Source organism: Rhinoraja longicauda, chromosome 1 (assembly GCF_053455715.1).
Source record: "Rhinoraja longicauda isolate Sanriku21f chromosome 1, sRhiLon1.1, whole genome shotgun sequence".
NCBI classification, from domain to species: domain Eukaryota; kingdom Metazoa; phylum Chordata; class Chondrichthyes; order Rajiformes; family Arhynchobatidae; genus Rhinoraja; species Rhinoraja longicauda.
The window spans coordinates 121,290,236-121,302,181 of NC_135953.1; the positions used below are offsets into that span (position 1 = coordinate 121,290,236).

The 11,946-nt window shown below is 39.5% G+C and overlaps 1 protein-coding gene across 1 annotated transcript; it reads right to left on the reverse strand.

Moving 5' to 3' along the window:
* Positions 1 to 1,836: 1,836 nt before the first annotated feature.
* Positions 1,837 to 11,334, reverse strand: LOC144600493 (immunoglobulin J chain-like). Its single transcript, XM_078412142.1, has 4 exons — positions 11,104 to 11,334; positions 6,387 to 6,513; positions 4,142 to 4,222; positions 1,837 to 2,148 (listed from the first exon to the last, which is right to left on the reverse strand). Exons 1-4 carry the CDS (start codon positions 11,165 to 11,167, stop codon positions 2,052 to 2,054), a joined length of 369 nt encoding a protein of 122 aa, XP_078268268.1. The 5' UTR covers positions 11,168 to 11,334; the 3' UTR covers positions 1,837 to 2,051.
* Positions 11,335 to 11,946: the final 612 nt, after the last annotated feature.

Consider the following 11,946-nt stretch of genomic DNA (forward strand, 5'->3'; position numbering starts at 1 on the left):
GCAAACTTGCTAATCGGGCCTGTATGCATGTGTATCTCTAAACAAAATTTAAACATTTTCATATCTCAAAAGACAAAAATCAGGAATTGGAATAGTTTTCCTGCTTGGTTAGGTGGACATCATCTAAGGCTCTTACACAATACTGGGGCAGAAATGTTAAATTCCTTAAAATTTTGCTTTTTAGTTTGAGATATTTCAAGTAATTCGTAGAGATCCAGGTAAATGGAAACTTCAATTGAAAATGACAACTTTCCTGCATCTGGGAGATAGACCCCATGAGTATCTCCGAACCTCTCCTCTCCACTATCCCTGGCCTGGCACTTTCCTCTTCCTCTAATCCTAGTCTGGTTCACCTTCCTTATTTCCTGGCCTGACTCTCCCCTCCTTCATCCCTATCATAGCTCCTTTTCCCCCTCCTCCATCACAGGCCTGACTCTTTCTGGCCTCCATTCTTGGCATGACTTGTCTCTTCTCCTCCCCCTCCATAACTGGCCTGGCTCTTTCCACTATTCCAGCTTCAACCTGTACTTTACTGTTACATCGATGACTATACTTTTGACATTTTGTATTGTGCACCATGAATTTGAGGGTATTCTCAGCATCACATGTGGAATATAATGGGTTATAACAGAGTTAGTGTGCCTAATTACATCCTCTTCCATATCTTCCACTGTTCATCTCTTTGTCATAGTCAATCATATCATATCATATCATATATATACAGCCGGAAACAGGCCTTTTCGGCCCTCCAAGTCCGTGCCGCCCAGCGATCCCCGCACATTAACACTATCCTACACCCACTAGGGACAATTTTTTTTTTTTTACATTTACCCAGCCAATTAACCTACATACCTGTACGTCTTTGGAGAAGACGGCATACAGCATGAACACAGGCCCTTTGGCCCACGTTGTCCATGTCGACTAAGATGCCCCATCCATGCTCGTCTTACCTCTGTGTGTTTGTCCCATTATCCTGCCTAAGCCTTTCCTATCCATCAGCCTGTCCAAATGTCCTTTAAATGTGGTTATGATACCTGCCTCAACTACCTCCTCTGGCAGCTCGTTCCATATATCCGCCACCCCTCCCCGTGTGAAAATGATCCTCGGGTTTCTATTAAATCTTTCCCCTCTCATTTTAAACGTCCTCTGGTCCTTAATTCCCCTCCTTTGGGTAAAAGACTGTGCAATCTTCTCTATCTCAGTGATTGTAGGTCATTCCAATTTATCTATAATCAAGGTATTTATACATTATTCTCCCTGCAAAATACCTCAAGCATGTTTATTTTTATAATCAAGGTAATGAAATTTTTAATGGGATAGTAAACTTTACTATTGCTAAAATAATCTTTTGCCCATTAAGAATTAATTTTATATTTGTGGATTGTGATTATTCCAAAGTATTTGAAAGTATGAGTACGTTGGAATAATGAAAACAATATTTAAAAAATATTTATAAAATTCACTGACCCTAATTTATATTCTTTTCTCTGATGCATTTGTGCTCTGCATGTTGTTTGAAGTACTTATCAAAAATTGCACCTTTTGCATTATGTTTGTGACTTACAAGGATCAGTCCACTTGAAGACACTACCTACCAGCGATTCCCTGGAATAGTGGGTGTTTTTGCTTTGCTGCTGATTACAGAATTCAGGCCCATATGTTAAGATATTTCTGCAACTTCTGTTTCCACAAAACCTACTGAGTGGTGGTCTGCTGCATTGACATGTGGGCTTCATTTTGTTTGTCATCAAAAAAAGTAAAAGCAAACTATGATAAATTAGAAATGATACTGCAAGTCAAAGAATAGGATTTACACAAAACAGGTTTTGAATCAATGAAGCATTTTATATGTTCAAGGAAGCCAGAAAGCTAATGCAACTATATAAAGCTAAAAATGTATTAAAAAAACCCACAATGTAGTTCTAGGAACGACATCTGACATGGAGGCCGAATCATGTGTTGTTTCAGTAGAGGGCGCTGTAGGCTGTGGATTCTTGTGCCGTTTGCGATTCCACACAGCATCCATATTGTTTTTACGGTTTTGGCATTCTCTAGATGTTAGGGCCGTAGCAGGTATCTGTAGGGGGAGGTGGGGGTTTGCACTGGGGTTGTCCAGGTAAAGTTGGCTTTTGGTTGCAATTCTTGCAGCTGCAACAAAATATATGATCAAAAATATATTTCTCATTAACACAGTCATAAAGGTATGCCGCACAGAAATATACCCTTCAGCCCAACTCCCTCGTGCTGACCAATGTGTGAAACCCAGTTTCGCCTATCCCACTGAACCTTTTCCATCCACTTATCTGTCCAAATGTTTTTCAACATTGTAACTATATCTACCTCTACAACTCATCCTGGTAGCTCGTTCTCTTATAGAACTGTAACATGATGTCCACATTTCCATAGTCAATGACCTTAACCAATAAAGGGAAGTGTGGCAAACACCTTCTTCACCCCCCCCCCCCCCTTTCTATCTGTGTTGCCACTTTCAGGGAACTTTGTACCTGTAACTCTAGGCCCCTGCATTCTACAATACTCTCCAGGGTCACACCATTTCCTGTGTATATCATGCCCCGGTTTAACTTGGCACTTGTCAAAGTTATTAACTTGGCTCACACCTCCAATTCATCCAACTCCTGTTGTAATCTTAGATAACTTTCTTCATTATCCACTACATCACCAATATTGATGTAATTCACAAACTTACTATTCAGGAGTTCCTCTTTTTGCCCTCCTGATTTCCTTCTTAAGTATAGTCCTACATCTCTTATCCTCCTCAAGGGATTCACTTGATCCCAGATGCCTATACCTGAAATATGCCTCAATTTTCCTGACCAGTGCCTCAATATCCCTTGTCATCCAGGGTCCTTCATATTTACACTGAAAGAAAGCCATAAAAGGATTTAACTGTATAAATATAGGTGTTCCCTATCATTTCACATGAAGTCGATATGTCAAACCAATGCAAAATGAATGAAAACATAACAAAGAATTGTCTTGGAATTATTTTTCAAATAAACAAAAGATCCCCTTATGCATTTAAAGGAAGCTTCTATCAGTTATATCTGAGCCATGGGAACATGAACTGTTTAGAAGTTTCTGGTTTTAATCTAAACCACATAGCACCACATTTTTTTTGTCCTATCACTATTGTCAATACGCCATTAAGCACAACTTTGGAACATTAGAAATCATTCAGACTGCCATGTTTGTGGTGTCTCAAAATAGATGTGAAGTTCATTTCCACTTCCAGCTTTTTCTCTCAAACTGCAAATTAGTCCTCTTTAAATATGGTTTCTATTGTTATTGGAAGTTGCTCTTTCACATTATGTATCACAAATCCTAATAACCCTTGGTGTGAAAACATTCTGCTAATTTCCTTGTAGAAACAAGAAAGTCTGAACAAGGCTTCTGACCCAAAACATCACCTATCCATGTTCTCCAGTGATGCTGCCTGACCCGCTGAGTTACTCCTGCATTTTGTGTCTTTTTCTGCTTATTTCCTTAGTTGTTTTGACTATTTTACCCATTCACTTATCTGAGAAGATGGTTCCTCTGGCACAATTAAAAACCAAAACAATTGTGAATATACCTTTAAGTCTCGTTTTTGCCAAAATGTCCAACTAAAGCTTTCATATAATAATGGAGTCATATTGAAAAACAACAGGGAAATAGGTCTTTTGGCCCACCAAGTCAGCAGCAACCATCAAGCATCAATTTTGAATTATTTAACACTGATCCATTTTATTCTCCCTACATTCACTCTTAATGCTTCCTCAGATTCTACCACTCATCTGCACATTAGCAGTAATAGAGGATGGCCTGGTAACCTGCCAACCTTCATGATTTATAAATGTGGAGGAAACCAGAATGCTCAGGATCCCGCATAGTACAAACTCCATAAAACAGCACCTGAGGTCTGGATCTAAGATCACAGGAGCAGAAGCCAGCCGCTCCACTAATGACACCACCGTTCAGCCTGAATTTTCAGAAATGGCTCAAGAAGGCTGGATTGTAGCACACTTGAGCTGTTGTTCTGAATTACACCATGTATTAAAATTTGAATACCAGGTGCAGGCTGTGTTCTGAAACCTGCTCTAATTATATATTGCAAAAAAAGAGTTTAAAATATAAATCATACAAATCTGAAATTTTGTAGACAAACGTGTTCCGAAGAGGGGCGGTTGGATCTGAAATGTTCTCTCTGCTCCTCGTGGGAACTCTGCCAATAAAAGAACAATTAAAACCCATTTTAACATTACTAGAAATTGGCAGCCAAATGCCCTGAAGTCATTCTGCACATGGGCAACTTTCAGCTGACAGCATGGACAGCTGTGATTGTCCAACCACATAATTGTTGATGTGGGTAGGCAATATCAGTGATTGAAGGAAGAAAGTCAAGAATTAAAATAATAATTTGAAGATGGCCAAATAGCAATTATTGTAGCAATAGAAAAGAAGGGCATCCTACATAATTATTGTACCCGTTAAGTAACAAACCTCACCGAGTATAAAGACAATACCAAGTTGAAACTGAATCAGTTTTGGATGATGTAAGGTTGCTCCAGAAAATAATATGCAGTGAACTTTTAAGTCAGCGTGTAAATTGATTATCTCAATGGCTTGGAAATTATTCCAGGAAGTTGTCTTTCAGATAAAACAGGAAGTATGAAATGGAAAGGTTTTGCATTATGTTAGGATGTGCAGGGATGGATAAGTCTTTCACAGATGATTAGATAGCATCTATTCTTTTCCATGGCCAAGTACTTCTTATAATCACTAGACTTTAGACTTTAGAAAACAGGCCCTTCAGCCCACCGTCGATCACCCGATATATTAACATTATCCTACAAACTAGTGGCATTTTTTTACAACATACTGAAGGCAATTATTTTACAAACCTGTACATCTTTGGAGTGTGAGGGGAAACCAGAGCACCTGGGAAAAACCCACGTGGTCACAGGGAGAATGTACAAACTCCACAGAGTGAGCACCCGTAATCAGGATGGAATGCAGGTCACTGGCACTGTAAGGCAGCAACTCTACTACTGTGCCATCCCTACTACTTTTCCTACGAATTGCTCACCCAGCAAACAAAACAACAGCTGACTTCATTCAGTGCAGACATGTTCTGCTCTCTGTGGTAATCTTAACTATGGATACCACTATTTTAAATTTTTATCTTTGTGCAGCAACAGCGTTCAGTTTATTTAGAGAAATAAGCACCAACATGAATAATTGGACCATAAGTCGGGATAATGCATCTCGTAGTGGCATGAAACTATAATGTTGCGGCCATTATGGAGACTTCGTTGCGAGAGGGACACAGGACTGACAGCTCAACGTTTTCAGGGTTTCGATGTTTCAGACGTAACAGAGAGGGAGGTAAAGAGGTGGAGGGGTTGCATTACTAATCAGGGAGAATGTCACAGTGGCACTCAGAGAAGGCATACTGGAGGGCTCATCTACTGAGGTAATATGAGTAAAGCTCAAAATTAAGAAACATGCAATCACACTGATGGGATTATACTCTAGCGCTCTCAATAGCCAGCAGGAGATAGAGGAACAGATATGTAGACAGACTATGGGAAGAGTCAATAGGAATAGGGTTGTTATAATGGGTGACTTTAACTTCCCCAATATCGACTAGGATTTCCTTTGCGCAAAAGGTTTGGAAAGGGCAGAATTTGTTAGATGTATCCAAAAGGGTTTCTTGAACCAATTTGTGGATTGTTCAACGAGTGGAGGGACCATGCTGGACCTTGTATTGGGAAATGAGCCTGTCCAGGTGACTGGTGTTTCTTTGGAAGAGCATTTTAGGAACTTTGATCACAACTCCAAAAGTTTTAGGATAGTTATGAAGAAGGAAAAGTCGAGACCTAGGGGAAATAGTACTAAATTTGGATAAGGCAGAGTATAACATTATTCGGCAGGAGCTTCAGAAAGTATATTGGGAGCAGCATTTATTGGAGGTCCACATCAGATATTTGGTATTTAGCTAAAGAATATCAGAGTTGATCAAAGTTCAGGATCAGCATGTTCTAGAAAGGAGGAGAGGGAAGGATGGCAAAATAAGAGAACCTTGGGTGATAAGAGAGGTTGTAAATTTGGTCAAAAAGAAAAAGGAAACATATGTAAGGTTCAGGAAAATGAAATCAGGCAGGGCCTTCGGGGAATATAGAGCAAGCAGGAAATAACTCAAGCAAGGAATGAGAATGGTTGTTAGGGGTTGTGTTATGGTCTGATTCTGACTATGTATTGATTGCTTCTTTTTCGTTATAAGGATTCGATGAACCACAGCACAAAATTGCCTACAGTCTCCAATACAGCCTTTTCATTTTTTCAACCATGTGGGTACATTCACATATGAAAATGCATTTACTTACACAATGTGTATATCTCTCATGAGCTGCTCCACGCGTGCACCATTAGGCAATTCAGAAACAACTGTTTTGGATGTCACAGTCATGCATTTACATTGTGATTTAACTAGAAGGTGGCTTTCAGCATCAGCTGGAATAAAATAGATGTGGTTATTAGCTTTCTGAATCATTAGCACTTATAAGTGTGGAAGTTACAATAGCAAATCCAGGTGCAAATTGAATGTATCTGTTAATTGGCTTGCGAGTACAGAAAAAATGATGGTATCTGAATGTAAAGATAAGATATAGAGACAAAGAACTGCAGGTGTTGGTTCATACCAAAGATAGACACAAAGTGCTGGAGTAACTCAGCGGGTCAGGCAGATTCCCTGGATAAATAAGATGGGTGACGTTTCGGGTTGGGACCCTTCTTCAGACTGAAACAACACTGAAGAAGGGTCCCAACCTGAAATGTCACCCATCCTTTTTCTCCAAAGATGCTGCCTAACCCGTTGAGTTACTCCAGCACTTTGTGTCTATATGCAGTTAAGACAGTTCTGCGTATCAACTGCATGTTCTAAATCTATTGTTAATAAGAGCAAAGTACAAAGGATTGATGGTCTTTAATAGAAGGACATTGGCGCGCTGGGGTTGGCACTGGCTGGCAAGAGCAGACGATTGGAAAGGAAAACCAGGTGAGCAGAATTCTAGATGATTGTAAACACCATCCCTGAATGCCCAGACCTCATCAGCATAGTTTAATGTGAAATTAGTTTTGCAACATTTATTACAGATAATAAAAGCCCAAACCTCTCCTGCATTGGTGCGACACCACCCTTCCCCCCTCCCCTCCCCTCCCCTCCCCTCCCCTCCCCTCCCACCCCCCTCCACCTTCCCCCTTCCCCCTCCCCTCCTCCCCCTTCCCCATCCCCATCTCCTTCCCCTCCCCCCACTTCATCCCCCTCAACCCCCCTATCCTCCTTCCCCCCTCCTTCCCTCCCTCCCTCCCTCCCTCCCCCCTCCCTCAGAGATAGATTTAAACTTTAAAATGTGAATAACTTAAAAAATATTACACCGATTTCAATGAAACTTCCATTAGCACCAATGGTTAGTAAAGTGGGCCTAAAATTGTTGCGTTATCGTGTATCGTTTTGGCTGTAGTTCAGGACCAAACAAACAAACAAACGAGGGTTTTAGTATATAGACATCAGAACTATCTACCACATAGCAGGTGTCACTGTGCAAAATAATATATCTCTGTTTATTCAGAAAATAATAACTTTATTGAAGTCCGTTACAAATGGTAAATTGCTCTATATGACCCATGAGTAACACCATTCAAAGATCCTCTGAAAGAGAAAATGTTTATTTTTACTCTTGCACTCAAAGCTATAACATGTTAGAATGTAAGAACATAGGAAGAAGAAACAGGAGTAGGCCTTACGTACCCTTGTGCCTCTGTTGTTCGTTAAGATCATTGCCGACCTTTCCCCTCAACATTGTTTTCTTGTATCAAGCTCATTCCCTTAATATCTAGAAATCTATTGCTCTTTGTGACTCTCTTCCACAGATTCCTTGGATAGAGAATCCCTAACATTTATTATCTTCTGGGTGATATTTTTTGTCATCTGAGACCTGAATGGTCAAACCTTGGTTTTAGCCTCCCCAATCCCTAAATCTATCCTGTTGTCTCATAAAGATTTCATATATTTCAGTGAGATCACCTCTCATTCTCATTAATCTAAGAAATTTATCTAAGAACGTCTGGTCCCAATCTGTTTAATCAAACCTCGTATAACACAACCTCTCTCATTAGAATCAGCCTGGTGAACCTTTGTTGCATTTTTTGTATGGCAAATCTACCCTTCCTAAATTAGGCCGATATGTACACAATATTTTAAATGCAGCCTCAGTAGGCACAGTTAATTGTTTTAAGCCATTGTAAGCCATTTGTATTTTTGTATTCAAATCCTCTTGCAATAAAAGCCAACATAACTCATATACATTCCTTTATTCGTCCCACACTGGGGAAATGTACTCAGATCCCTCCAACTATCACATCATTCAATCTTTCGTTACTTAAAAAGACTGGCTTTCAATTTTTTCTACCAAAGTATACAAATGTACATGTTGCCACAATCAGTTCTTGCCTGTTTTCCTGAAGCCTCTATACCAGTGGTGTCCAAACCTTTTTCAAAGAGGGCCAGATTTGATAATGTGAAAATACCCAAGGGCCAATGGCTCCCTCCCCCCCCCGAACCTTTAACTAATGCGCTCCCCCCCCCCCCCCGGACCTTTAACTAATGCACCCCCCCCGATTAACTAATGCGCTCCCCCCCCCCGAACCTTTAACTAATGCGCTCTCCCCCCCCCCCCCCCGGACCTTTAACTAATGCTCTCCCCCCCCGGACCTTTAACTATTGCGCCCCCCCCGCACGCCCTCAACCCCGCCGCCGGGATGTGTAGTCGCCCTCTCCCCTTCCCTCTCCCCCTCCCCCTACCCCCCTACCTTCATTCTGTTAGACAGTGCTGGCGGGCCATAAATAGACGGAAGCTGCGGGTCGTATAAAATCTGACCTCGGGCCGCGATTGGCCCCCGGGCCGGACTTTGGACATGTCTGCTCTATACCCTCGTCACAACCAACATTGCTACCAGCAAGTGCGAACGTGGAGATTTTACATGATATCCAAATGGACATAGAATTTGAACAGTTGTTCAGTCACTCTCTTTCACAGATCTCCGTAACTTCTGGCAGATGAGCGCTGGTCTTCACAGTGACACCAACATGCCATCAACATTCATCACAAACAAAGGGACCAGAACATTATCTAAGCTGACGGATTTGTGGTTATCAGGTTTATCCTATCTAAAATAATGTGATGATAGCAGAGCTCTGAAAAATTATATAGATCATTTTACAATACTTAATTTAAAAAAAAATCCTACAGTGAAAATCATCATGGCTTGAAGATTTATTTACCAAAAATCCATTATTTTTTTCCTTTACTATTTTAACATTTACATTAATTTAATTTTTCCTTAATTTGCATTTTGTTTTGTGTTGTCAATATTTTATTTCACTCTGGGTATAATTTCATAAGTGCTCCATTCACATAGTGTTCAATACAATCTCACTGATATCTTTAACAGATATATTTTAGCGCTTATCGTTATTTTTCCAAATGCATTTATATTAAAAATCAGATTTTTGGTTGTAACTTTGATGACGCAATTATTTTTCTTTTTCTTGCATTTATTACTTAACAGGCACTCCTGATGTAGCTTAGGGCAAAGATGTGGTTATCTTATTCAAAAATAGCAATATAATGGCTGGCATTAGAAACGTAAATGTCTCTTTTTTGACAGTGAGTATGCGTTTGGCACAGGGTTTGGAGGGCAAAGGGAAGAGGTGGAGGTGGTTATATCAGGAGTCAAGTAATACATGCAAGAACATGAAAAAAAGTCGCAAGTATCATCAAAGTTAACACCAATTGATATACATTAGTTCATTTGAATTAAATCATGAAATAATGAATTTTGGAGTCTTGAAATGTAGTAGAGTTTTAAGAAACAGGACTTCGTTTTAAAATTTGCTTTATATGTGATTTAAAAATTTGTAATCATTTTTTGTGAATCTGACCATTTATACTTTTCTATTCTCCAATTGCATTTTACTTGAATTTTGAATCTTTTCATTAAGTTTTTTAGTTTATTTTTGTTTTATTTATTTCAAAAAGTCATAATTAATCCTCAAGGAGGCCCAGTAGCCTTTCAGCTTGGGAATGGATATCAATATGGATGCTTTAGGACCAGTTATCACACTTTGCTTAAATTACTAAATGGAGATAAAGAATCTTAGCCCCTCAATTGATGAAGTGGTAATATTCCCTTTCTCTTGGTTCACGTGCTACAGATTGCCACTGGAACTAATCTGTTGTTAATTTATGGTGATTAGAAACTAAAACCTCTGCAGCAGAAACTCATTTCAAGTGGTTGCTCAAGTTTGGGAGGAATTACTTAAATTAGTAATTAAAAACAAAAGTCAAGATGTGCCAAAGATGATCACATTCATGGCCACAGGGAATACACAGAACGAACAATGTTATCATTCATAAATCAATGGGACCACTGCATGTTGAGGCGATCATATTCATGTGCAAAGAGACTGCATGAGCAGACGATGTTTAGAGATACAGCTCGGAAACAGGCCCTTCAGCCTTCCGAGTCCATGCCGACTATCGATATATCGACTATCACCAGTTCTATGTTATCCCACTTTCTCATCCACTCCCTACACATTAAGGACAAGTTACAGAGGCATATTAACCTACAAACCCGCACGTCTTTGGAATGTGGGGGGAAGCCAGAACACCGAGAGGAAATCTAAGCGATCACAGAAAGAACGTGCAAACTCCACACAGACAACACCCAAGGTCAGGATCGAACCCGGGTCTCTGGTGTTGTGGGGCAGCTGCTCTACCAGCTGCACCACTGTGCCACTGTATTAGTAGTACTTTCCACAAATCAATTTACAACAAGTCTAATCAATGATTTCTGCACATGCTTGCACCAATGTCTCCACATACAATCAACTCATTGTTGTTGTTTCTGATTATTTAGGAAGAAAGCTTCTTCATTATTTTTTTGGTTTTGCACTTTTGAGGTTTCTATTGCTAACAAAACAGGAAATATTTACTCATCACATTGCACAATGAAAAATGAAATAATTAAACATCACACCTGCTGCAAGAATTGAGAAAAGCAGAATTGCTGCAAAAGGCTTCAGTATTTGTTTGTTCTTCATAACTGGAGCTTCACCTCCTTTGATCTTCCTCTTGTCTTGTGGCTCTCCACTTAGTCTGATCAGAATGCTCAAACAAAATGAAAGACCAAAGTGTTTTGCCTGTTTTTTGAATTTGATCCTTTAAATAGCTTCATGTTATTTTCGGTTCCATTTTAAGATGTAACTTCAGACAGAAACCAGATGTTAGATCTCCACCCTTTGATCGGGGAGTTTTAAACATCAAAAACCTGCAACTGAAATTAATTCAGAAATTCATACAACAAAACTGGATAGCTTGCAATGATTTTTCTTATTTAAAAAAATCCATTTGTGGCTCTCAACAGTGCAAGAAGCAATATGATCCCACAGATGAAGTGAGATTTAAAGCATGGTGACAGCAATATGGGCTGCAAAAACAAACAAGTAAAAAAAAACTTACAAGTATTAATAAGATCAAACGAAAGGGTTGAACAGGTATATTGAGCGGATGGCTGAGGAAATATAGAGCCCTCCAAAGACAGATGCAAGGGACATTTTAAATGCAAATCAGAAAACCGCAGAGGAGTTAAAAATATTGCTTGAATCCTCACAATAGGGATATGAGGAAACTAAAAATAAATCTATTGAAGAAATTTACTGGGTTTTAAAGAAATAAAAGAAAAGTAATGGTAAAAATAGTTGCTTAGAAATGTATTTGCAACAATATTTTTCAGTGTTAAATCAATATTAGCAATCTTTCTGATGCGACTTTGAACATTTCTGACAGGAGGGCGTTTATTAGTGCCTGCATGAAAACTATA

Excerpts from the sequence above, each read along its gene's own strand:
- LOC144600493 (XM_078412142.1), bottom strand. The coding sequence starts at position 11,167 with ATGAAGAACAAACAAATACTGAAGCCTTTTGCAGCAATTCTGCTTTTC. Across the intron at positions 6,514-11,103 it reads TTTCTCAATTCTTGCAGCAG|CTGATGCTGAAAGCCACCTT; the intron begins GTGTGATGTTTA and ends ATTTTATTCCAG. Across the intron at positions 2,149-4,141 it reads GTCTACAAAATTTCAGATTT|CTGCAAGAATTGCAACCAAA; the intron begins GTATGATTTATA and ends ATTTTGTTGCAG.